Raw genomic sequence first — 27,653 nt, 5'->3', positions numbered from 1 at the left:
GAGGAAATCTCCCTTCTTTGAAAGGGGATTCTCCTGGTTTGAATAGAAAGGTTCCTTGCAGTAGGCACGGCAATAGTGGTAGAAAAACTCAGACAGATGTTAATTTTCTCTCAGCTTTTATTGGCCGACCTATTGCTTGTTGTCCAAGTCTCTGGTGTGTAATTAACCAATCTATCCTTACCCAACATGCAGATGAGACATACACACATTAAATGGGGGTTTGCTCAAGTCCCATTCGATTTATCATTCACTGTACAATGACAAGTATTTATCAGGCAATTGTAGACAAACATCCAAGTGATGGTCACTTCCAACGCCAGCATTCCTCTTCTCCAAGGCTTGTTTTGCATAGTTTGTTGTGGTGGATTTAAAGCAGCTGCCTTTAGCCTGGGACTACTTCAGCACTGGGACCAGGTCCTTCGAAGGAGAGGCTGCAACAGGGTTTATATGTTCAGCACACGGGAGCGGGTCTGGAACACCGCTGAGGAATTCGACGATGGTGATAGCTTTGTCTTCACCACCGGCTCCTTTGAATATAGATCAGAAAGAGTTAAAGAAAGAGAGAGAAGTAGCTTCTTGCAGCAGTTCCACAGTGTCTTTCATGCCCTCAGGACATACCAAAGTGCTTCACAGCCAATCAATTACTTTTGAAGCGTGGACCCTGTTGTCTTGTAGGCAAACACCAATTTTCACACAGCAGGTCCCACAAAACAACGGCGAGATAAATGACCAGATAATCTGTTTCAGTGGTGTTGGTTGAGGGGTAACTATTAGCCTCTCCCTTTGAAAATGTGCCATGGATCTTTTACATCCACCTGAACAGGAGTCTCGGTTTAACTCACCCGCGGCTGCAGAAGTGAGGTCAGGGCTATTGTAACTCCCGAGCCTCATTAACATGTCATTGGTCCACTTCCCATTAGGGTGACACACATGGAGGAGGCAACACGTGCAGAGGAGGCGACTCATGGTGGAGAGGACACACATTTCCTGGGGGCCTACTGACACTGTCTTCCCCATGGAGGCCTTGGGATGCAGTGTTAAGTGGGGTGGACCGGAGGCAAATACTCTGGGGACCCAAGGCCTGGCCCCCATCAGCCATTTGCACATGGTGGATGGGGAAGGAATGGCCAGTGGCTGTCCTGGGGTGGGAAATCCTGACCGGGCCAGTGAGCCAGCAGTTAGGCCTCAGCATCCAACTATTCTCTCATTCTCCACTGCAATCCCACCCATGTGAGGAATGGCCGGTTAGATGAGGCACCTCAGCAAGAGACAGAGGAGAGGCAGAAAACTGTGAAAGAAAAGCCCTGAAAGGAGTATCAGTCAGGCCTTGTGCTCAGGTATTCTGTAGGCCCACTGTTATTGCTGGCTGCTGTCACAGCCAAAGGTGGCTTTTAATTGGACTTTAAAATAATGCCTATTGATCGAAGAGCTGAATGTACAATTTTAGCATTTCAGCCTTTGAAAAGATTAAGTGTCAGCAAGGGGAGTCTAGATCCTGCTGCCAGGACAGCTCATTAGTGGATCGGGAAATGCTGAGAGATGCAGAACCTGCTGTCTGAGTCAGTTGGTGGGAGTGCCTTTTGCCAAGAGTTAGGCTTTTTGCTCTGACAGGCCTCACTGACCATTGCTGTGGGTGAATGTGTATTTCCTTTGAAAGATTAAATCTGTTTCAATGTGGCTTTTTAAAGTTTTCTTCCAATTATTCCTCCCCCTCTCATCTCCTCAAGGAGCTGACTCTTGCTGCTGTACAGGTTCCACAAGCACCGGTTGTCTCTGGTACCTCATCGAGTGGCTATCCCACTGTGTAGGACATCACATTCAGGCCTGAATGTGTTTGCACTCTGGGTCTCCATATTACATAGTGCAGCCTGGCACTCCTAACAGAGACTGGCTCTCAATGGTAGATATTTAAATTGAAATGCAGGACCAATTTAAAGTACTACATGTAGGACTGACAGCAGTAATCAATGACCACTACGGGCCTGTCTCTGATTCCTTTAATATCACTGCACAGCTCACGAGCGACTATTTAGCGAGCTTCCACTAACTGTTTGGATGCCTCCTGCACTGGTTAATCTCATTAATCACCAAAACCAGCAAACCTACTGCCAGAATAACTTCCAGGTAAAAGGCCATGGTTACTATGTCCTAATGCTTCCTCAAGACAACCTCCAGTAGGTACAAAGATATTGGCCTGGATCTTGCTGGAAAACTAATGGCATATTAACAGCGCATGCCGTTATTAACGTGTAAATTGGTCAACAAATTCAGGGGATTAAGAGATCTCCAGAACCTGCTGGTTAATTTACGCCGCTCCGCCATTTGCCTCGCACAAACAGCATCTCGCCCTTAGCCTCCCCGTTATTTTTAAGAACTTGCTGGATTTGCACATTAATTGCCATTAAACTCGCCACAGAAAGTTAAATCTGGTAATTAACAGTGTAAGTACCTTTTTAACTACATGATAGTAATGTAATGCCAATCAACCTCTCTGGCCCAGAAATTGAACAATTTAAACTGTGGAGTCTCATTTCTTCAGGTCATAAATTTTTCATAGAAATTTTAAAAATGCCATTTTAAATTTTAAATTGCTTTCCTTAGTTTTCCTTTGTCTCTTTTTTCTCTCTCTCTTAATCTAATCTTTATTTCCCTCTTTATTTCACTTTCTGTACCTGATTTGACTCTAATCCACCGCCTTCTCAGTCATTTCTCTGTTTCTTTCTCAATCCTTAAATCTCATTGGTTAAGGAGATAGAAGAATTGGTCCCATTGTTCACTGAGGTCCCAGGTGCCCCGCTGCCCTCGCCGCGCTGTTATAAGCTCGCACTTCCAGCAAGTTACGGCACAAAACATTTTTGAGCTGAAGGGTGCAGAAAAAAGTAACCAATGGGGCCCGCTCTCGCTCCAGGAGGATCTGGCCCGTTAGCACAGCACTGTGTGACAGGAGGTTTATAACACGGGACAATGGCATTATCTGCAGCTACTCTCCCTTCATGCACTACTTCTGTAAATCTCCTGCAGCTCAGAGTATTGGAGTGACAATGCTGTATTTAACAAGGCAGTGGGTCCATTTGTGTACAGCACAGCAGTGAGTTTGCGACCTGCCAATAAATTACTGCAGGTTTGATGGCTCAGTGGATAAAGGTACGGCACGAGCCATAACATCTCCCGTCTCCATCCCTCCCTCAGCTCATCTGCTGCTGAAACCTTCATCCATGCCTTCGTTGCCTCCAGACTTGACTATTACAATGCTCTCCTGGCCGGCCTCCCATCTTCCACCCTCCGTAAACTAGAGCTCATCCAAAACTCTGCTGCTCGTGTCCTAACTCGCACCAAGTCCCGGTCACCTACCACCCCTGTGCTCGCTGACCTACGTTGGCTCCGGGTCCAGTAACGCCTCAATTCTAAAATTCTCATCCTTGTTTTCAAATCCCTCCATGGCCTCGCCCCTCCCTATCTCTGTAACCTCCTCCAGCCCTACAACCCTCCGCAGTCTCTGCACTCCTCCAATTCTGACCTCTTGCACATCCCTGATTTTCATCACTCCACCTTTGGCGGCCGTGCCTTCAGCTGCTTAGGCCCTAAGCTCTGTAATTCCCTCCCTAAACCTCTCCATCTCGCCTCCTTAAAACCTACCTCTTCGATCAAGCTTTTGGTCAGCTGTCCTAATATCTCCTTATGTAGCTCGGTGTCAAATGTTGTTTGATTACGCTCATGTGAAGCACCTTGGGAAGTTTTACTACGTAAAAGACGCTATATAAATATAAACTGTTGTTATATGCAAATGGAATGTTACTGTTTATGAGACTGAATACAAGTGGAACATTATTGTCCCACTCGTTGCAAATCCAATTGCTCTGTTCAATTAAACTGTAAGCTGTGGTCCTGATCACAAGGTGGAGAGAGATGAGAAAGGCCATTCAACCCATGTTTTGCTTGCAAGTTGACTGGACTGTACACAAGTCCAGTACTGCCATTAGGTCAGGTTGTATGTAAATCTATTGGATAGACTCTAGACAGGCTCAATATTCACATCGCATGATTTGTAGCAGAAAGGTCACGGATACTGAATGATTAAAGCTACAGAAAGGCCACGAATCACTGTACCAAGGTTAAACATTACTGTCCAGCCAGGTGGTACTCTAATCCAATTCAACCAGTAATGTCTCATCAAAAGGGTGCACATTTGACAATGAAGCTCTCCCTCAGTAATGCACTGAAGCATCAGACTAGTTCATAAAGCTAAGTCCTAGACTGGAGCTTAAACACTCAGCGTGGAAGGATTAATTGAACTTCCGTCACTGGGCAAAAAGTGGGCGATAGCGAATGGGCTGCCCACTTTATACCTCACCCGACTTCAATGGAAAAGAAAATCAGGCGAGGCGTAAAACGTGCTGCCGATTCGGTATCACCCATTTTAAATGGATTAACACGTACTTACTGAGCTCTCGGTCTTTGTTATGTTGCCCGTCTCTGCTACTGAAGCTATTTGGTTCTGAGACTTGCTGGATGCAACCTGAAGTGGTTCTATACGTCGGAAGGCATCCTCTGTGAAGGCAGCCCTGTAACTGCTCTCAAGGACGATCTTATCCCCTGGGGGAGTGTAAACTTGCCTTATCCTCATAGGTTTGACCACTTTAACGCCAGTCCAGGGCTGGAACTCCTGTCTGGAACAAACAGTGAGGGTTTAGAACAAGTGTGTGTAACAAAAAGAGTTTCTGCGAGTTGTGTGTTACTGCCATGAACACTTCACTCCAGCGTCTAACAGGATCTGCTCCCTCTCTCCCTCCTTCTAATGAGCGTATTATTACAGTGCGCTTATGTACTCAGCACACACACACACACACACACACACACACATACATTCTTTCACCCAATGGGTCTAATTAACCTCGAGTTTCTGATTGTCCCTAACTGTCACACAAACCACTCCAATATGACTGAAGGTGATTCCCACCCCCCCACCCCCAACCCCTCCCAAAAGATAAACAAAGAAAGGGGGCCAGGCCAAAGCCACAAACTGCGTTCCCTAGCCACAGATTCCATCCCGCTCCCTGGTCACCATCTGAGGCTGAACCAGACTGTTTGCAACCTTGGTGTCCTATTTCACCCTGAGCTGACCTTCCGACCTCATATCCTCTCCATCAGCAAAGACCACTTACATCCACCTCTGTAATATTGTAGGAATGTCTAATTCCTATCAAAAGACTGAGGTCGACTCAGGCGATCAATCAAAAGACGTTTAATGTAAAACTAACTGAGTTTAACAAACAAAAGCACGAGAACTACGAATACAGGTCTAGTCAGTTCGGAGGCTCCACGAGGACTGCTTGGGCGGTCCCGTGGCCGGCGTTATGACGGCATCACGTTTTTCCCACCATTGGGGGATCACGTGATGAACGGCGTGACGTCATCGCGTTTGCCCGCGCTCTTAAAGGGACCGCGCTCTGTACATGCAAACAGTATATACAAAGATACAGATTCAGGCTGTAGCTAACACATTGTTAAAGGGAATTATATACAGTTGATCCGAGTCCCTTAGTGGCTCTGCCACAATATCACCTGTCTCCGCCTCAAGCCCATCTGCTGCTGAAACGCTCATCCATCCTTTTGTTATCTCCAGACTCAACTATTCCAATGCTCTCCCAGCTGGCTTCCTCTCTTCCACCCTCCGAAAACTTAAGCTCATCCAAAATTTTATCCTAACTCACCCCATCACCCCTGTGCTTGCTGAGTTACACTGGCTCAATTTTAAAATTCTCATCCTTGTGTTTAAAACCCTCCATGGCCTCACCCCTCCCTATCTCTGTAACCCCCTCCAGCCCTATAACCCTCCAAGAGTTCTGCATTCCTCCAATTCTGGCCTCTTGTGCATCCCCGATTTTAATCGCTCCACTATTGGCAGCCATGCCTTCGGCTGCCTGGGCCCTAAACTCTGGTATTCCCTCCCTAAACCTCTCCACCTCTCTCTCCTCCTTTAAGACGCTCCTTAAAACCTACCTCTTTGACCAAGCTTTTGGTCACCTGTTCTAATATCTCCTTTAGCTCTGTGTCAATGTTTTGTTTTATAATGCCCCTGTGAAGCACCTTAGGACGTTTTACTATGTTAAAGGCGCTATATAAATACAAATTGCTGTTCTTGTTGAGTGGAGACCAAGCAGTCGACAAGATAAAACAGAAGTAGTGAGCAGGTGTTGTCAGGTTTGGGTTGTAAAAGCCAGAAGGAAAACGTACCATCCCTTGAGTTTAAAAAGGACTGAAATCTCTCTCCTAATGAAAGTTAGGAGGGAGTCTGGTTTTCGCTGCAATTAATGTTGACAAAATTGCAAGACCTATTGGATTTCAAAGGTGCAGTTTCTGAGAATCTGATTTCTTGAGCAGCGCTAATTGCAGAGAAAAAAACAGGCATCCAGTTTGTCGCTAAAAGAATGTGAGTTCTAGAGTCTTCTCCTGATTCAGGCCGATCTGGACGGGCACAGATTCACGATGCGCCCAAATATCTCGGAAATATGCACTCGATTGGAAAGTTGCGGATAGGGGACGATTCTCACACGCTGTGACTCTGAAAGTTCAGGCATCTGAGGAGTGCTAAATACAAACACTCCTTCACACCAGAACTCAGCGCAGATCAAGCATGGAACCTGGGACCTTCCTTGACAAGCCATAAACGTTAATCAAGATGATATTTGAGATTGGTAAGTAGTAATAAAATGCTAACTAAAATCTGTTTTGCTGTTTAAAATTCAACTGCACGAAAGCATACGAACACTAGAATCTCTGTTGTGCTCATCTCATTAGAACATCTACATCATGGTTTGCAAAAACTATGGCCCCGATTTTCCCGAAGGTGCGGGGAATTGTCGGGTTCCCCGAATGTCGGGTTCCGACCCGAATCTAAATGGGTCAGCCAGCTGCATGCAATTTTCCCTCAATTGGCCAATTAATTTCCAGCGTGTGGGCAATTCCAGTCAGAAAGCCCCACATTATGATGTCATCATTCGTGGTGCTTTTAAAGTCTCCAGCAAGCTTCTCAACCTCTGCAGGCTTCCCAACCAGTCGGACAGAATGGCACAGGAGCCTGCACCAGCTGCTGCCAGTGGCAGAGGCCGAGCTGCCACCAATTTTGATGAGACCTCATTGCAGACATTGGTGGATGGGGTTAGGGCCCACAGGGAGGTCCTCTTCCCTAGCTCAGGGAGGAAGAGGCCTCCCAAAGAGACCAGGGCTGCTTGGATGGAGGTGGCTGCAGAGGTCAACTCTCAGGGAGTCACCCGTCGGACCTGGATGCAGTGCAGGAAGCGCTTCCATGACCTTCACCGCACAGGAAAAGTAAGTATGAAGTTTCCATCACCCTCAACCTGCTCCCCATTGCCTTTCTCCAACAGCACTCAGCTTCAGCAATCTCTTCCTCCACATCCCACTTCACAGTCACATCCATGCACCCTTACCCATTCCCTTTCTCTCTATGCTCACATTCACATAACTATTCCACCATGCAGCCCTCACACTGCCTCTCACTCTGATGCTTGGAACACAACTGACAAAACACAGGGAGGGCCCTTGGTCTTGCAGCCTCACACCATCTTTGTCTCCTTCTAAGTATCTATGCTATGCAATCTCTGCACTCACTCCTGCACTCTCACTCAAACTCCACTTGTCTCCCTCATTGCAGGAAAAGAGAGCTCACAATAGGAGAGAGCGATCGAGGACTGGAGGAGACCCACCCTCAATCGCCCACCTGACCCCCTGGGAGGAAGCAGTGATGGAGATTGCTGGGGCTGACGTGCCTGCGGAAGCTGGGGCAGGAGAGACAGGAGCAAGCCCGCAAGCTGGTGACAGAATAGTGTCCCATCTCTCTCATTGACATAGCATGAGTTGCTGATATGATTCTGAAGCCACATCATTTGGACTTCTGAGCATCTGCCAAATCCAATGTGCAAGTAGCCTTGGCATCACATCTCTAACTCTTTCCTTTACTCCCCCACAGGACCATTCAGAGCCCCCGTCGCCACTGCCGAGGAGGAAGAGGCTTTGCAGCCAGACTCCTCAGAGGAAGCTCCAGCCTCTGAGGGCGCAGCATCAGCAGAAGTAAGCGCACCCAGCACCAGCGCAGACACTCACACCTCGGGGGGGCCTTCGGGACATAGAGTAGTGTTGTCACCTGGTGTTTCACAGCTCACAAGTGAGCATCAGCAGATTGTGGAGACAGGGACAGCAGTGGAGAGCCCTCGTCGGAGGGCACAGGCCTCTGCCAGCTCAGCTCAGCTGCATGTCGACCCTATGCTTCTGGGTCCATCCGCAAGAGAGGAGGTGATGGATCTTCATGCACAGATGCAGGAGTCTCTGGCAGGTTTTGTCTCCAGGGTCGCTGCAAATGTGGAGCGAATGGAGGAGTCCATGGCAAGCATGAGCAGAGCCTTATTGGAGTCATTGGCGCATGAAAGCATCACCACGGAAAGGATGGCAACCTCCATGGTAAGGCTGGCTACCACCGAGGAGAGGAGGGCTGCAGCCGAGGAGAGGAGGGCTGTGGCTGAGGAGAGGAGGGCTGCGGCTGAGGAGAGGAGGGCTGCAGCCGAGGAGAGGAGGGCTGCGGCCATGGAGGAGCTTAGTCGCCAGGGTATCGAAAACATGATGAGTGCTCAGAATAGAATGACATCTCTTGAGGAGCGATGGGCATCTATTGAGCACCGAAACCAGACCTTCATGGAAGTCCCTCTGAGCAGGACTTCCAGTGCAGAGACAGGTCCCCATGGCCCCCCTGATGTGCAGCAAGGTGCTCTCCAGCCACTTGCAGGCGCTGAGGGGGAGCTGACCCATGAGAGGAAGGTTGTTGGCACAGCTCAAGGAAGTGGGGGCTCACTTCCATGCCACTTCAGAGCCCTTGGTCAGAGCCCCGCCGGAGTCCACACCCCAGTGAGATAGGAGTCTCAAGCCCTGCACAGCCGCAGGAGCAGCAGGCTGCTGGCGAGCCCTCACAGGCTCGCCACCCCAGAGGACGCCCGCCAAAGGTGTCGAGACAGGCGCAGCAGGAAAGTGAGCAAGGGGCCTCCACATCTGCTGAAGCCACAGGGGTACCACTACGTAGGAGCACGCGTAAGAGAAAAATAAAGCACCACTAATCACAAGGGTAGTCACTTGGGTGAAAAGTCTTGTAAATAGTTTTAATGCCATCAGTTTCCTGTACATTAAAAATCTGGTGGCAACTGCTGCAGTTATGGCATCTGTCATTTGGCGAATGGGGATATCACATTGAGGCCTTAGAATAACTTGCAGATGTCAGCAAGCTGGTCAAATAGGTAGAAATGTGCAGGCATGGGCCACTGTCCTTGGTCAGTTAAGAAGCAGCGAGGCTGCAGTGTTTGATGTACCAGGCGACGCAAATCTGCCCAGGATGAGTGCGTTCCTTGCATTCCGCCCAGCAATGTTCTCACGCACTGGTGCAGCTGGTTGGCGGGCCTCTGCAGGATGCTCGTTTCTGTCCTCCTCCTCAGCATCATTCTCAGCATCATCCTCATCCGAGGCGGCTCTGTGAGGAGCCTCTTGGTCCTGCGGAATCGGCAAGCCATGACGCTGTGTCATGTTGTGAAGCACACTGCATACCACGATGATTTTGGAGACCCTGGCTGATGAGTACTGTAGGGCTCCACCTGATCTATCGAGGCATCTGAAGCGCATCTTCAGCAATCCGATGGCTTGCTCGATAATGCATCTGGTGGAAATGTGGCTGGAGTTGTAGCGCTCCTCAGCTTCGTTGGCTGGTCTCCTCAACATCGTCATTAGCCAAGACCGCAGGGGATATCCCTTGTCTCCAAGTAGCCATCCTTGAAATTCGTTTGGCAGACTGAATAGCGGAGGCACAGTAGACTGGTGCAGTATGAAGGAGTCATGGCAGCTGCCAGGGTACTTGGCACAAACATGCAAAATCACCTTCTTGTGGTCACACACCAGCTGAACGTTAAGGGAGTGGAAGCCCTTGCGGTTGACAAAAACTCCTGGATTGCGGTGGGGTGCCCTAAGGGCCACATGTGTGCAGTCAATGATGCCCTGCACCCTTGGAAAGTCTGCCAGCTGAGCTAATCCAAGTGCTCGCGCCCTCACACTTGCGCGATCCCTGGTGAAATGGATGTGATTGTGCGCGAGGGCAAAGAGGGCATCGGTTACCTGCATGATGCAAGTGTGTGCGGCCGCCTGGGAGATGCCGCTGATGTCTGCTGCTGATCCCTGGAAGGAGCCTGAGGCATAAAAGTTGAGTGCGGTGGTGACTTTGATGGCCACTGGTAAGGAGTGCCCACCTGGTGCTCTGGGCTCCAGGTCTTGCTGCAGCATTGCGCAGATGTCAGTCACAACCTCTCGCGAAAGTCGGAGCCGCCTTTGGCACTGCTGCTCAGACATGTTGAGGTAGCTCACCCTGTGTCTGTAGACCCTGTTTGGGGGGTATCTCCTGCGCCGACGGCCTTCCATGCGTTGGCCCCTTCTGGCCTGTGCTGCCTCAGGTGGGTGAGCAGCAGCCTGTCGCTCCTGCTGCTGCTGCTGTTGCTGGAGCTGCTGTTGCTGATGCTGTTGTTGCTGGAGCTGCTCCAGCCTCCTCTGCTGTTGGAGATCCTCTAATGCCAGGAAGGGAAGGAACAAAAGGCCTCCCATGCTTCTGGCAGATGCCTCCGTTGAGGAAGCGCTGAGTTAGGGTGCTGAGAGGGGCTTCCCAGGAGCTCACACTAGAGAAGTGTGTGAGGCTCCAACCTTCCACAGCTGTGCCTAAGCCTTCAACAAGTTGCCCCAAGCCTTCAGCAACAAGGTCCTGCAGCCTACAAATGCTGGCTGATTAAATCTCTTCATTCCTGATTGACCTGCAGCTGAAAGCAAGCAAGCCAACATTTTTCATGCCAGGTTTCATCAGCGGTGTTCCCACCAGGCGTGGTTTACGTGGGGAATGGCTGAAAATTCCAAGGGCTCTTGAAAATAGGATTAAACATGCCAATTATTGATCATTAGGCTCCCGCCGACCAGTCCCGCCTGCTGCGGGCAGGACTGAGTCGGGTGGCACTGAAACACGGGGGCGAAAGTCGGGTGGGGCGGGGAATCGGGCGGGGGGGGGAGGTCGCGACCCCCTATTTCTGCGATTTTCAGCCCCCGCCCGACGGCTCTGGGAAAATCGGGGCCTATGTGTTGTTTGTACTTTTGTCCTGATCAATTTGTGCTGTAATCTCCATTGCATTTTGCATATAACAGGTAGGCCTATCATCAAGTGCAGTTACACACTTCAAAGTGGCTCTCTAAAGACACACTTGCTAACCTCCTCTGCTTAATGACTCACGTTCACCTTTTTTGAAATGTTATAATCTAAACGTTTTAAAGCTACAGGGGGACGATTTTTGGGTGGCAGGTGGCAGTGGGCGGTGCGTGTGTTGCGCCCGCCCGAAGGAGTTGGCGTAGAGCCTGTGCCATTGGCGTGGTTGGGCCTAGTTTAAATTAATGTCAGCCATGACTCAGTGGGTAGCATCCTCGCCTCTGAGGCAGAATGTTGTGGGCTCAAGTCCCGCTCCAGAGACGTGAGCACAAAAATCGCAGCTGACACTCCAGCGCAGTACTGAGGGATGCTGCACTGTCGGAGGTGCCACCATTCGGATGAGGCGTTAAACCGAGGTTCCGTCTGCCTTCTTAAGGTGGACATAAAAGATCCCATGGCACTATTTCGAAGAAGAGCAGGGGAGTTCTCCCCGGTGTCCTGGCCAATACTTATCCCTCAATAAACATCACTAAAAACAGATTATCTGGTCATTATCTCATTGCTGTTTGTGGGAGCTTGCTGTGCACAAATTGGCTGCTGCGTTTCCCACATTAAAACAGTGACTACACTTCAAAAAGTACTTCATTGGCTGTAAAGTGCTTTGGGCCATGAAAGGCGCTATATAAATGCAAGTCTTTATTTCTTTTAATTCGTCGAGCTACTAGTGCGAAATGTGCTCCGTTTGGGCGAACTGGAGGCAAGAAATCAGGCGGGTTGGCCGAATGTGTAGGAGCCGCTGGAGCACCTTAAAAGAGAGGGGTGGAAGTGTCGGGAGTGAAGTGAAGCACCAGTTTGGAGCAGCAGGGAAAATTTTAGCAGCAGTAAGGCCATTTGAAGCTTTTAAGGCTCAAAACCCACAGGCGACTAGCATAAAAACGTGTGCCAAACCTGTTTCCAGCTTCTCCTGACTGCATCTGAGGATCCCTTTAATGGACGCTCAGATTGGTCACCTCATAACCTCTACTGCCCACGTTTGGTGGGCAGGAGCAGGAACTGCCGGTAATCCGATGGGTGTTGACAAAATTGTCATATGACCCCGATTAGCATATATTCATGAGGTCACCCCCTGTTCCAAGCGGGGGATCTGGCCACCAGGATAAAGGTCCGGGCGAAAATCGGAACGGGTGGGAACTCGCAGGTACGTCAGTGGCTCCATTACACACGCTATTTTGGTACTGCCTTAATTTTAGGTGAAAACAAGGAGTAGTTCCCATAAACTACCCTAAAGTCCCCCCCTTGCAACATACAACTGGCCCTTCAATAATTCCAGGGGTTTTGCCTATGCTACTCTATCTGGGAGTCCATTCCATGCATTGAATCATCTTTGTGCAAAGCAGGAGTTCCATAATGTGGCACCTTGCTTTACTCTCACAATTTAATTGAAAGTTGTTATCTGGATTTACCTTCTCCGAGACCTACAAAGATATACAGGAACCTAGAGTAGTTTTAATGGTAATTCAGCTTGCCTTCATTAGGCAGAGTAACTAGCAATTATGTTCTTGTGTGCTCAGGATAATGATAGACAGGGCACGGTCATGTTGTAGAAGCTACTTGCGCTTATCCAGTTATCATAGGCCTGGTGGTTTTCTTCTCTCGACTCCTCCACGTCTCTAAATTGTCAGACTGTCAGACTGCAGTTGTACAGGGCCTTGGTGAGACCACATCTTCAGTATTGTGTGCAGTTTTGGTCGCCTTATCTGAGGAAGGATGTTCTTGCCATGGAAGGAGTTCAGCGAAGATTCACCAGGCTGATACCTGGGATGGCAGGAATGACGTATGAGGAGAGATTGGGTCGTTTGGGCTTGTACTCGCTGGAGTTTAGAAGAATGAGAGGGGATCTCATTGAAACTTATAAAATTCTGACAGGACTGGACAGACTAGATGCAGGAAGGATGTTCCCGATGGTCGGGGAGTCCAGAATCAGGGGTCACAGTCTAAGGATAAGGGGTAAGCCATTTAGAACAGAAATGAGGAGGAATTTCTTCACCCAGAGAGTGGTGAACCTGTGAAATTCTCTACCACAGAAGGCAGTTGAGGCCAATTCATTAAATATATTCAAGAAGGAGTTGGATATATTTCTTAAGGCTAAAGGGATCAAGGGGTATGGGGAGAAAGCAGGGACCGGGTACTCAATTTGGATGATCAGCCATAATCGCATTGAATGGCGGAGCAGGCTCGATGGGCCAAATGGCCTACTCCTGCTCCTATCCTATCTTCTATGTTTGTCCGACATACAGTTCTGAATGAGCAGAAATTTTCTCCAATTAAATATCGGGAAGACTGAAGCCATTGCTTTCAGTCCCCGCCACAAACTCCGTTCCCTAGTCACTGACTCCATCCCTCTCCCTAACATCTGTCTGAGGCTGAACCACACTGTTCGCAACCCTGATGTCACATTTGACCCTGAAATGAGCTTCCAACCACATATCCACAGCATAACAAAGACCGCCCTATTTCCACCTCTGTAACATCGCCCATCTCCGCTCTTGCCTCAGCTCATCCACTGCTGAAACCCTCATCCATGCCTTTGCTACCTCTAGACTTGACTATGCTAACGCACTCCTGACTGGCCTCCCACATTCTACCCTACGTAAACTTGAGGTCATCCAAAACTCGGCTGCCCATGTCCCATGTCCTAACTCGCACCAAGTTCCATTCGCCCATCACCCCTATGCTCGCTGATCTACATTTGCTCCCGGTTAAGCAGCGCCTCGATTTCAAAATTCTCATCCTTGTTTTCAAATCCCTCCATGGCCTTGCCCCTCCCTAGCTCTGTAATCTCCTCCAGCCCCACAATCCCCGAGATATCTGCGCTCCTCTAATTCTGCCCTTGAGCATCCCTGATTATAATCGTTCAACCATTGGTGGCCGTGCCTTGTTGGCTAGGCCCTAAGCTCTGGAATTCCCATCCTTAGCCTCTCCGCCTCGCTACCACTTTGACCAAACTTTTGGTCACCTGCCCTAATTTCTCCGTATGTGGCTCGGTGTCAAATTTTTTTGTGTCTTATAATACTCCTGTGCAGTGCCTTGGGACGCTTTACTACGTTAAAAGCGCTATATAAATATAAGTTGTTGTTGTTGATGTGCGCTCCCTTCAACCTTGGACCCCAGCTATTCACAATATATATTAATGATCTAATGATGTAATATCTCCAAGTTTGCAGACGACACAAAGCTGGGTGGGCGTGTGCTGTGAGGAGGATGCCGAGAAACTCCAGTATGATTTGGACAGGTTGGGTGATTGGGCAAAAGCGTGGCAGATGCAATATAACGTGGATAAATGCGAGGTTATACACTGTGGTGTCAAAACAGGAAGGCAATTATCTGAACGGCAATAGATTGGGAGAAGGGGAAGTGCAACGAGACCTGGGTGTCCTTGTGCACCAGTCGCTGAAGATAAGCATGCAGGTGCAGCAGGTGGTTAAGAAGGCAAATGGTATGTTGGCCTTCGTAGCGAGAGGGTTTGAGTACAGGAACAAGGATGTCTTGCTGCAGTTGTACAGGGCCTTGGTGAGACCACATCTTGAGTATTGTGTGCAGTTTTGGTCGCCTTATCTGAGGAAGGATGTTCTTGCCATGGAGGGAGTGCAGCGAAGATTCACCAGGCTGATACCTGGGATGGCAGGAATGACGTATGAGGAGAGATTGGGTCGATTGGGCTTATACTCGCTGGGGTTTAGAAGAATGAGAGGGGATCTCATTGAAACTTATAAAATTCTAACAGACTAGATGCAGGAAGGATGTTCCCGATGGTCGGGGAGTCCAGAACCAGGGGTCACAGTCTAAGGATAAGGGGTAAGCCATTTAAGGACAGAGGAGGAATTTCTTCACCCAGAGAGTGGTGAACCTGTGGAACTCTCTACCACAGAAGGCAGTGGAGGCCAATTCATTAAATAAATTCAAGAAGGAGTTGGATATATTTCTTAAGGCTAAAGGGATCAAGGGATATGGGGAGAAAGCAGGGACAGGGTACTGAATTTGGATGATCAGCCATGATCTCATTGAATGGCGGAGCAGGCTCGAAGGGCCGAATGGCCTGCACCTGCTCCTATCTGCTATGTTTCTATGTAACCATTCTGCATTGTTTGTGGTGGTTGCAGTAGAATCATAGAATGTTGGTGTGGCGAAACCATCCATGTGACCTGTAAAGCCTGCACTGGTGTTTTTCCTGAGTTGTATAATCCAACTCTCCTGCTGACTGGATATGAGTGTAGAGGGTTTCTCACTCCACGTCTGACGCACATGATTCCTGACCTGGGATTGCTTGACAGGATAGTGCTGATACGAAGTTAGCCCAAGTGTCATTTTACTTTCTCATGACCGTCTGAAGAGGTGTAGGACATATAATTTTACATAGAATTAGCAGTCTCCAGAGAAAGTTCTTCACATCCTTTTGCTCCCTCCCCCACTGTACAAACGGTTCCCTTAGCCCTAATTCACTGCAACCAGCCTCGAATGAATTCTTCTTCTTAGACAAATACACAAATACTTGACAGCACTGTAAACAAGCTACCCCTCATGAATTAACTGCTGATTGCATTAACCAGCCGCAAAACCTTTATTCTCGCTCCTTTATGCAACTGCACAATCTCTTTGCCTTGCATGATTCTGCTGGCTTGAGGATGATGATTCCTGATTGGTGGGGCTGCACATTATCCGCAGGCTGCGCTTCTTATGCTGAGTCTCTGAAGTTGCACAAATTCATGGAGAAATTTATGAATGTTGCCTAAAATCAAGGTAAAACATCAAGCTTCTTTGAACTTCATGAGATCTCGCTGACTTCACTGGAGCAAATGACCATCTTGATCCTGAGCTTTAAATTTACACAGAACGCAACAAATTTACAAATACAAGTGTAGCCCATGAAAAATGGTCATTAGTAGATAGCTTTCATTTGACAGAGTAGACGTAAAGAAGATGATTTCACTTGTGTGGGAGACCAAAACTAGAGGCCATAAATATAAGATAGTCACTAATAAATCCAATAGGGAATTCAGGAGAAACCGCTTTACCCAGAGAGTGGTTAGAATGTGAAACTCACGACCACATGGAGTAGTTGAGGCGACTAGCTTAGATGCATTTAAGGGGAAGCTTGATAAACACACAAGTCAGAAAGGAATAGGATATGTTGATGGGATTAGATGAAGAGGGATGGAGGAGGCTCGTGTGCAGCATAAACACTGGCATGGACCAGTTGGGCCAAATGGTCTGTGTCTGGGCTTTACATTTTATGTAATGTTTACTATTAAGTAAGAGAGTGATCATATTGTCAGACTTATCATCTGCAATGCCATGGGAGATAGACTATACATTTCATCAACCTGGAGTGCTTTGTTTCTCCTTAGTGCTGAAGGCTTCTGTTGGAAAGGCCCAGGCCAAGGTTCCAACTGATGGTACGATGGCGCAAGATGGCAGTTAAGGTACCGGATGTGGAAGTGTACATCACGCTGTTTCTGCGGACACTGCACGTTCTTCATTTGGCTCCAATACTTGAGTAGACGACAGATCAGGAAATTAGGGAAGCATTTACCAATGATTGCCACACTGATCGATAAGTGCCAGCTTTATTCATATCCACGGCATAATTAAGACCGCCTATTTCCACCTCCGTAACATTGTCCATCTCCACCCTTGCCTCAGCTTATCCGCTACTGAAACCCTCGTCCATGCCTTTGTTACCTCTAGACTTGACTATTTCAACGCACTCCTGGCTGACCTCTCACATTCTACCCTACGTAAACTTGAGGTCATCCAAAACTTGGCCGCCTGTGTTCTAACTCGCACCAAGTCCCGTTCACCCATCTCCCCCATGCTTGCTGACCTACATTGGCTCCCGGCTCAGTAACGCCTCGATTTCAAAATTTTCATCCTTGTTTTTAAATCCGTCCATGGCCTCACCCCTCTCCTTCAGCCCCACAAACCCCCTGAGATATCTGCGCTCCTCTAAGTCTGCTCTCTTGAGCATCCCTGATTATAATCGCTCAACCTTTGGTGGCCGTACCTTCTATTGCCTCGGCCCTAAGCTCTGGAATTCCCTGTCTAAACCTCTCCACCTCGCTACCTCTCTTATCTCCTTTAAGACACTCCTTAAAACCTACCTCTTTGACCAAGCTTTTGGTCACCTGCCCTAATATCTCCTTATGTAGATTGCGGCTGGGATTTTCTGCTTCTGACTCCACCAGCCCATTACTATAAAGGTCCAGTGAAATGAACGTGTGGATAATCTCGGGTTGGGAAGGGCACAAGTGGAAAATCCTGGCTGAGGTCCAGAATTAGCTGGAGCGGGGCATCTCACGGTGAGTGCCGCGAGTTGGATTTTTTCCTCACCCATCAGCCCTAATTATTTGTGCTGCAAATTGCAGGAAGTGCGAGCTGATAACGATGTGGTGAAGTCGATAGGCCATCTGGGACCGTGGTGAACTATAACTGCAGCGGAACCTTGTGGGTTTTATGTCGGGGTCCTTCTGTGCTCACTTTAGCACAGTGCAGTTTCGCAGATGTAGCCAGATTACAGAAAGGCCTGTACTGGTAAAGGTCGGCAGTAATCTGATCCCTGGAAAACGATGAGTTTTTGGGCAACTGTACGTTCCCAGATTTTATGCTCGCTGTTTCAGTCTGAACCCCTATACTTTACACGAGTCTATGAGTTGCACCCTGCAGTTGTAGGCACACTGCTGCTCAATGATGCAAACATGCTGCACAAGCTTTTTATGCTGTCGTGATTCCCAAATTCAGGGGGGGACTTGGTGTTTTGTTGCTGCAGCTCACTCATCACTGATCAACAGCCGACAGCCCCGATAACACACCTGTTCCTGCTATTGCTTCTGCAAGACTCGCTCTCGGCAACTGTCTCTGTGCTCCTTAAACCCAACACAAAGGGCTCGATTTTGCCAGGCCAGAGGAGGCAGGATTGGAGGCTTGTGGGGTGTTAAAATCACAAAAACTGGCGGGTGGGCCCGATCCCGCCTCCATCCTGCCTCCGTGCAATTTTCCCACATGCTAGGCCCTTAAGAACCAGTTAAGTGCCTCTATAATCCCATTTTGAGAGGCCTTTCTGATTTTAACAGTTTTCCCACGTGCTGCACGCCTCCTCTGAAACACGCCAGTGAAACCTGGCGGCAGCACAAGTGGATTGCTTACTAACAACTGCAGCTCCACCATCAAAAAGGAGTTTTCAGCAATCTTCATTTGCAGGTGGCAGAACTTTGTTGTCTCATGTCTGGGGGAACTTTTAACAGGCCTACTCATTGTTGTGGAAATTTGGAGCCTGACACCCATCTCCAGTGTGACCTCCTGGGAAACCCCTCTCCCCACTTTGAATGAGCGCTTCCTCAATTGAGGTATATATCAGAAGAATGGGAACCATTTATTTCCTTTCCTCCTGGACATCAGATTCGGACGAAGACCAGCCGCGGCAGCAGCAGAACCCTGAACAACAGCAGCACCAACTGCAGGAGCAACAGCAGGAGCTCCAAGCTGCTGCTCACCCACCTGAAGGTGCACAGGCCAGAAGGCACCAGCGCGCAACCACATTGCTGCCCGGGATGCAAGGCACGCACTCATCTTGGCCAGATTTGCTTAGCCTGCACAATCAAACACTTTTGCCTCGCACATTCTTATCAGACCATCGACAATGGTCAAGAACCTGCGGATTCCTATCACTCTGACCACCATACTGACAATTGCAAGTTGCCCTAAGCCCTCAATGTGGAAGTCCCATTTGCGAAATGACACACGCCACAACTACAACAGTTTGCCATCAGAATTTTTAATGGCAATAACCAACTGATGGCTTTTCAAAATTAAACATAAAATTACACCCAAGTGACTACCCTTGTGACTACTTTTGCAGTATCTTCCTCTTACGCATGCTCCTACGTGGTGCTTCCCCTGTGGCTTCAGCAGATGTGGAGGCCCCATGCTCACTTTCCTGCTGCTCCTGTCTTGACACTTTTGGCGGGCGTCCTCTGGGGTTGTGAACCTGTGAGGGCTCGGCAACAGTCTGCTGCTCCTGCGGCTGTGCAGGGGTTGAGACGCCGTTCTCAGTTGGGTGGGGACTCTGGTGGAACACTGACCGAGGGCTTTGCAGTGGCATGGTCGTGTGAGCGCTTGGAGAGGAGCCCCCACTTCCTTGTCCTCTGCCACTAACATCCCTCTCATGGGTCAGCCCCACTTCAGAGCTAGCAAGTGGCTTGACAGCACCTTGCTGCACTTCAGGGGGGCCATGAGGACCTGTTTCTGTACTGGAAGTCCTACTCCCAAGGACTTGCATGAATGTCTGGTTTGTTTGCTCAATAGCTGACCATCACTCCTCAAGAGATGTCAGTCTATTGGGAACAATGACCATGTTTTCACGACCCTGGCGACTAAGCTCCTCCATGGCCGTAGCCATCCTCTCCTCTATGGTAGCCATCTTTTCCACTGAGGTTGCCATCCTTTCCGTGGTGATGCGTTCATGTGCCAACGCCTCCACAAAGGCTCTGCTCATGTTAGCGATGGACTCCTCCATTCGCTCCACACTCACAGCGACCCTGGAGACAAAACCTGCCAGAGACTCCTGCACCTGTTCCTGGAGTTCCAGCACCGCTCTCCTTCTGGATAGACCCGGAGGCACAAGGTCGACATGCAGTGGAGCCGAGCTGGGAGCGTCCTGCGCCCTCCGATGGGGACTCTCCACTGCTGTCCCTGTCTCCACCATCTGCCTGTTGCTCACTTGTGAGCTGTGATACACCAGGTGACAACTCTACTCTATGTCCCGAAGGTCCCACCGAGGTGTGTGTCTGCGCTGGTGCTGGGTGCGCTGAATTCTGCTGACGCTGCGCCCTCAGAGGTTGCAGCTTCCTCTGAGGAGTCGAGGCTCAGGCTGTTCCTCCTGGATAGTGGGGACGGGCGCTTGCGATGGTCCTGTGGGGGAGTAAAGGAAAGAGTCAGAGATGTGAGGCCAAGGTTACACGCACATTGAATATTGCAGATGATCAAAAGTCAATCTGTTAGAGCATCAGAATCATTATCAGTGACTCATGCAATATCAATGAGAGAGATGATAAATTATTCTGTCACCAGCTTGCTCTGATGCACCCGTCTGTCCGTCCCCCACTTGCGCATCCTCCTCCACTCCCACGATCTCCGGGACCGCCTCCTCCCAGGGGCTGAGCTGGGCTACTGAGGGTGGCCCTCCTCCTGTCCTCGCTCTTTCCCTCTTATTGTGAGCTCTCTTTTCCTGCAATGAGGGAGACAAGTGGAGTTTGAGTGAGAATGAAGGAGTAAGTGTAGAGAATCCATATCATTGATGGTTAGAAGGAGACAAAGATGGAGTGAGTTGGCAAGACCAAGGGCCCGCCCTGTGTGTTGTAAGTTGTTTTCATAGCATCAGAGTGATAGGGAGTGTGAGGGCTGCATAGTCGAACAGTTAGGTGAATGTGATCATAGAGAGAGAGGGAATGGGTAAGGGTGCAGGGATGTCAGTGTCAAGTGGGATGTGGAGGAAGAGGTTGTCATAGCTGAGTGCTGGTGAGGAAAGGAGTGCGCAGAAGGTCATGAAACCTCTTCCTGCACTGCAGCCAGGTTCTGCGGCACATGGACAGCGAGTTGACCTCCTGGGCCACTTGCATCCACACAGCTTTCATCTACTGGGGAGGCTTCTTCCTCCCTGAGGAAGGGAAGAGCTCCTCCTTATTTCCTCTTGCTCTCTCCACCAGAGCTTGCAGGGTGGCGTCATCGAACCTTGGTGCAGACTTTGGCCTACTGCTGGACATATTGGCTGGAGGAATCTATCACACCAAAGGACATAAGGTTTGCAGTCTGCAGAAGAAGCAAGGCTGCTTGCAGGCCTTAAATCCACCAGCACTGATGACGTCATCGGAGGCGACTTTCAGGTTGGAAAGACTAAGTGGGCCAGGGGTTCCCACACGCTGGAAATCAATTGCCCAATTAGGTGAAAATTGCATATTTTTCCCACATCAAATTGGAGTCGGGTGGCTAACACGAAAAGCGGCTGGCACGCCCCCAGCCCACCCCAATGGCAAAATCGAGCCCAAGTATCACAGAGAGGTTTACCTGAGGGCCAGCAGAGATTTTCTTTAGATGAGAGAGAGTTCAAGCTATGGGGCCAATACTGTATAATATCACAGTTAAATCATTTGTCTTCTCATTCTGTTTGGAAGACTTGAGTGTAAGAACTGGGATGTTTTAATCAAATCCTGCCTCACTATTTTTCACTCTGATTTTGACTCTGTCTGCGTGACACGCTCTTTCTCTCTCTCTCCCTCTCTCTGTCACTCTATAGCCCCGATTTTACTGTAACCCGCCAGGCAGGAATGGGGCGAGTTTGAGTCAGTCGCCCGATTTACACCCCACCCGATTTTACGCTGCATTGAGCTCAATGGGTGTCCGACCCATTAGGTTAAATTCAGGGCTTGTATGTCTGGCTTTGTGTCTCACTCTGTCGCTGTTCCTCTGTCTCTCTTGCTCTCTTTGTATTAGGAGAGTTTGGTGCATTTTGCATGATGAATCAGGTTTCTCCTTCTGGAACTTGGAGCTGTCAGCAATGCAATGAGCCGCAGCCCATCAGTGCTGTGTTCTATGTAGTGTGCAGCTGCATTTTTAATATTAAAGCGTAAATAATGCATCAAACAACTATGAATCCAACTTGCAACAATGTCTTCCAATTTATCTATATATGTATCTGGAGGGAGTAAGGCAGCAACAATTACAATGCAGAGCTTAAACCACGAGTTACATAATTTACTCTTCAATGCACCAAACTCTCCCTGTACAAACAGGGAAAGCAAGAGAGAGACAGACAGACAGACAGACAAAGAAGGGGAAAAACAGACAAGTGAAAGAAGGAGACAGTGGCACAGAGCAAGGAAATAAATAGAGAGAAAAAGAGAGTGACGGACAAAGCGAGTGAAACACAGAGCGAGAGAAATAAAGAGACAAGAGCAAGAGAGTGAAAGAGAGAGAGAGAGACAAAGAGAGAAAGAAATAGAGCAATAGACAAAAAGAAACAAGAACTGGTTGCCTGTCCCTTTGTGTACTCGTTTGTTATTCGCCAAGTCCCAGAATTGTCCTAATTGCATTTCTCTGAACCCTCTCTAATGCATCAATGTCCTTTTGAAGGTCGGGCATCCAAATCAATGCACAATATTCCAAAACTGACTCAACGGCAAGCTACAATCACCTGTTTTCACCGATAGGCAGCTCCCTTTTGAACCATATCATTAGTTACAGCTTCACATCGGGTGAGCATTTTTAACGAGAGACCAATGATCACAGCTACATTCTTTTCCATCATTCTTCCACTTCTGTTAATAAATGCTTTTTTCTCCTGCACACATTTGCTCTTTCTCCTTTCGATATGCATTACCAAACTAAAACCCAACGGCCATTCCTTAGCCAATCAACTTCATTTATTCAGATGCTTTGAGTGTGGTCAGTCTCCCTTACCACAGTCAGCTGGCTGCATCTTGGTGTCAGCAACAAATTTTATAAAATGATATACAATAACACCTACATAAATAGTGCACACAGGAGAGGACTCATCCCTCAGTTATACTCCCATGTAATCACTCTGAAATATCTAATATTCTTTAGAGCATCACTCTCAAGTATTCATTATTCTCTAAAGTATTCACTTCCAATTGCCCATTACTATTTATATAACCACTCATGGGTATCCATTACGAGTTTAAACTTCCACTCCCTCCGCAAACCAGTAACGCGTCACGGCTTTTTCTGATAACACCCAGCTCTATCTCTCCACCACCTCGCTCAACCCCTCTGCTGCCTGTGTGTTGTCGGACTGCTTGTCCGACATTCAGCCTTGGATAAACCACAATTTCCTCCAGTTAAGCGCTGGAAAGATTGAAGCCATTGTCTTCGGCCCCCCACCACAAACTCACCACTGATTTAATTCCCCGTCCCGGCCAACGTTTCATGCTGCACCAGACTGTTTGCAGCCTTGGTGTCCTAGTCGACCCCAAGCTGAGCTTCTGACCCATGTCACAAAGCCCACGTACTTTCACCTCCATACCATCGCCTGCCTCTGCCCCTACCTCGGCCCAGCTCTTGCTGAAACCCTGATCCATGCCTTTGTCACCTTCAGACATGACTGTTCCAATGCTCTCCTGGCCGACCCTCCATCCTCTACTCTTTGTAAACTTCAGCTCATCCAAAACTCTGCTGCCCATATCCTTTCCTTCACTAAGTCCCACTCACCTATCACCCCTGTGCTCACTGAGCTACATTGGCTTCAGGTCTCCCAATGCCTCAAATATAAAAATTCTTATCCTCGTGTTTAAATCCCTTTATAACCTCACTCCTCCCTAACTCCAACCCCCTCCAGTCCTACAAACTCTCCTGAACGCTCCATTCCTCCGACCCTGGCCTCTTGTGCATCCCCTCCTCCACTGGCCTCACCATTGGTGTGTTTTCAGCCACATCAGCCCCACATTCGGGAATTCCCTCCCTAAACCTCTCCTCTAAGACCCTCCATAAAACCCACTTTTTGACCAAGCTTTAGGTCCCCCTTCCAATATCTCCTTCTTTGGCTCGGCGTCCATTTTCCTTTGATTACGCCCCTGTGACGCACGTTAATGCTAAAGGCACTATATAAATACAAGTTGCTGTTGTTATAAAGATAGAAACATTGTATAAACATAATCTATTATTCTACTAAAAAGAGTGGCTGCATGTCCCTTTTAGGCTGCCATGCCCAATTGATTAGTAAAGACGGGGTCATTTCATTCCAAGGTCAATAAAGAAGTGCAGAGATTGCAGTGCTGGTATGTTTTGTTTCTGCAGAGTTTCCCTGTTGATTCCAAATAACTGCCATTTGTTTCTTCATACTTTTTCCCCAACATTGTTTGCACCGTTTGGCAAATTGGAATAGATTTAGGATTATCACCAGAAGAAGGGGGAAGTTAGAAGAAACAGAGTGTATTCCAACTTGGAATGCTTTACCACAAGTGAAGACTGAGGAAGAGAATATAACAGCATTTAAAAAGGCAACTGGATAAGTATTTGGAAGAATATCAAAAAGTATGGCGAAAGGACAGAGAAATAGAATTAAAGCAGATAGTTCCAGTTGAAGACCTAGCAACAGCACTGGCACATTGGGATGAATGGCCTCCTTCTGTGCTGTGAATTCTACGATTCTAAAGTTTGATGGCCACAAAATACATGTATAATAACTGTAGGAGGACAGATAGATACATTCATTGGATAAATTCATTGTTTAAAAGGGGAAATGTCTCTGTATTGTGTAAGGACTGACCTCACTGGTATATCAGCACAGTGCCAAGTGCAAACAAAGCAATGAATTTATCCAGTGTTACTACACTTCTGCGACATGACTGACATTAATAGCACACATCTTTACAAACAGTTGGAAAGCCAGCAATAACTTGCCAGAGGTTGGCAGTACCCCTTTAAGATGCTCTGATGTGTTGTTTAAAAGACAGAAATCCTACACAAACAATACCGAGGTCCTGCTTGAAAACAGCACAAGACAATCCCAAAATATTAGCATTACGTTGTGCAGCTGTGAATACAGAGGGTCTTAAACATCGTGTGCTCCAGGATAAAGCTGTCATTTGTCAGTGTTAGTTGCCCTTGTCCATTTATTCTAATAGGGGAGTAGCAGTCTATCACAGCAACTTACAGCCACAGAGAGCAAGCCAATCAAACAATAAGAAGGATTTTTAGTAAATCAATGATAAACATTGAAACTGCTTTCAAAATTCCAGCACTCAATGATATGTCACTCATTGATATTTTAGTTTTTAATTTACTGAAAAAGGCAGGAATGAACAAAAAAAATGGAGATATTTATTCCTCAAGTTATATATTTATTTATATACATGTATCTGATGGAGATGGGACAGGGCAACACCCGATGGAAATGTGGCAGGGCAACACCCGATGGAGATGGGACAGGGCAACGCCTGATGGAGATGGGACAGGGCAACACCTGATGGAGATGGGACAGGGCAACACCCGATGGAGATGGGACAGGGCAACACCTGATGGAGAGGGGACAGGGCAACACCTGATGGAGAGGGGACAGGGCAACACCCGATGGAGATGGGACAGGGCAACACCCGATGGAAATGTGACAGGGCAACACCCGATGGAGATGGGACAGGGCAACACCTGATGGAGAGGGGACAGGGCAACACCTGATGGAGAGGGGACAGGGCAACACCCGATGGAGATGGGACAGGGCAACACCTGATGGAGAGGGGACAGGGCAACACCCGATGGAGATGGGACAGGGCAACACCTGATGGAGAGGGGACAGGGCAACACCTGATGGAGATGGGACAGGGCAACACCTGATGGAGATGGGACAGGGCAACACCCAATGGAGATGGGACAGGGTAACACCCGATGGAGATGGGACAGGGCAACACCTGATGGAGATGGGACAGGGCAACACCTGATGGAGAGGGGACAGGGCAACACCTGATGGAGATGGGACAGGGCAACACCTGATGGAGATGGGACAGGGCAACACCCGATGGAGATGGGACAGGGCAACACCTGATGGAGATGGGACAGGGAAACACCCGCTGGAGAGGGGACAGGGCAACACCTGATGGAGAGGGGACAGGGCAACACCTGATGGAGATGGGACAGGGAAACACCTGATGGGGATGGGACAGGGAAACACCCGCTGGAGAGGGGACAGGGCAACACCTGATGGAGAGGGGACAGGGCAACACCTGATGGAGATGGGACAGGGAAACACCTGATGGAGATGGGACAGGGAAACACCCGCTGGAGATGGGACAGGACAACACTCGCTGGAGAGGGGACAGGGCAACACCTGATGGAGATGGGACAGGGCAACACCTGATGGAGAGGGGACAGGGCAACACCCGCTGGAGATGGGACAGGACAACACCCGCTGGAGAGGGGACAGGGAAACACCCGCTGGAGAGGGGACAGGGCAACACCTGATGGAGATGGGACAGGGCAACACCTGATGGAGAGGGGACAGGGCAACACCTGATGGAGATGGGACAGGGCAACACCTGATGGAGATGGGATGAAGTAATGTAGATGTAGATGGGACCGCGTAGCAAACACTGAGGAACTGCTGAGAGCTTTTGGGCAAATGTGAAGTGTGAATTTCAGTGCCCATTAGGCCTGGTGAGCCACCAGTGGTGATCCCAGTCCAGTTCATCCTCACCTTATTGTAATATATATTTTTCCCCCCAGGAAAAATGTGCAAATACCCCCTTGTAAGGAGGCATGACTAATAAAACAATTTAAACATGAAGTCTAATTTGAACAAAACCAAAAGGAAAAAAAATCTAAATCATAGACATCACACAATCAAATCATTGTTTTATGATTAATGATTAGCAGAAAACTCATTAAGTTTCACTACAGAATGGCAGCACTAAGCTGTGAATCAAGCGCACAGATAGCACCATTTAAAATACATCAGAAGATTTTGGATATCTTCTACAAGAACAAGCCCCAAAGGGTTGTGAGATTGGGGTGTCTCACTAAAGTACAGTATCTACAGGGTTAAAACAAATTGTCCGGAGAAAGACAAAACCTGTGCACAGCTCCAGGGACTGACCTGTAGGAGGTGGTTTTCACTGCTGGCCTGATCTCCTCCTCCCTGGTGTGCCTTTGGATGGGTTCCCTGGGGGTTTGCTGGCTCTCGGCTCTCTGCTTGTCTACAACTGGCCCAGGATGGAGAGTGTGAGCGCTGGAGCTGTTGGGAATGGACAGCTGGTCCTGCCCTCCCTTTACCCAGGGGTAATTCTCCTTTTTAGGGATGGGCCAGGCCTTGAAGTCGAGTTTGTACTGGGTGTCGCTGGAGAAAGGGACCTCGGACGGATGGTACTCCCGCCTGGGTTTACAGCTCGCCTCCTTGCATACCTTCCAGGACTTGAAGTCGTGCTTGGACACCGACTCCTGGACAGAACCTTCTGCGCCTTTGAGCTCGGGGACCAAGGGCGGGTTGCTCTTCAGGGACGAGTCTGGAGGTACCTGCTGGGTCACCGATCTCACCTCCTGCTCTATGACCTCGGAATAATTCTGGACAGTCAGTGGCACCGAGAGATCGGACTTGTCCAGCTGGCTCCAGAAGCGAGAGAGGCAGCAGACCCGACTGATGCATGGCCAAGCCATGACCCAGGCAGCCAGTAGCACCCAACACAAAGAGAAATAGAACTGCAGATCTGGAGCTTCCCCTGGACCATCCGCCCTTCACCGGCGAGGTTCACCCTGTCAGAGCTTCCCTTGCGGGCTCCTCCATGGCCGCGTCCAAATCCGCAATATTAGCGGAGAGATTAGCAAGCCGGCGCATGTCTGCTCCCTCCCTCCCGCTCGCTCTCCTGTGCAT

At 48.8% G+C, this 27,653-nt stretch overlaps 1 protein-coding gene across 1 annotated transcript; it reads right to left on the bottom strand.

The window, feature by feature from the left end:
• Positions 1-99: 99 nt before the first annotated feature.
• On the bottom strand, positions 100-27,653 carry map6d1 (MAP6 domain containing 1). Its single transcript, XM_085990714.1, has 3 exons — positions 26,883-27,653; positions 4,442-4,667; positions 100-527 (listed from the first exon to the last, which is right to left on the bottom strand). Exons 1-3 carry the CDS (start codon positions 27,437-27,439, stop codon positions 444-446), a joined length of 867 nt encoding a protein of 288 aa, XP_085846840.1. The 5' UTR covers positions 27,440-27,653; the 3' UTR covers positions 100-443.

Source organism: Somniosus microcephalus, chromosome 6, assembly GCF_052327205.1.
Source record: "Somniosus microcephalus isolate GS21.2 chromosome 6, FLI_Smic_1.0, whole genome shotgun sequence".
NCBI lineage: Eukaryota > Metazoa > Chordata > Chondrichthyes > Squaliformes > Somniosidae > Somniosus > Somniosus microcephalus.
This window is presented reverse-complemented; position numbering and strand designations above follow the sequence as displayed.

Bases quoted from the DNA above. Each gene is read 5' to 3' on its own strand.
- map6d1 (XM_085990714.1), bottom strand. From the start codon at position 27,439: ATGGCTTGGCCATGCATCAGTCGGGTCTGCTGCCTCTCTCGCTTCTGG. The intron at 4,668-26,882 runs GTCAGTCCCTGG...TGTTTGTTCCAG, and splicing joins GTGAAAACCACCTCCTACAG to ACAGGAGTTCCAGCCCTGGA. The intron at 528-4,441 runs GTAAGTACGTGT...CTATATTCAAAG, and splicing joins TAACAAAGACCGAGAGCTCA to GAGCCGGTGGTGAAGACAAA.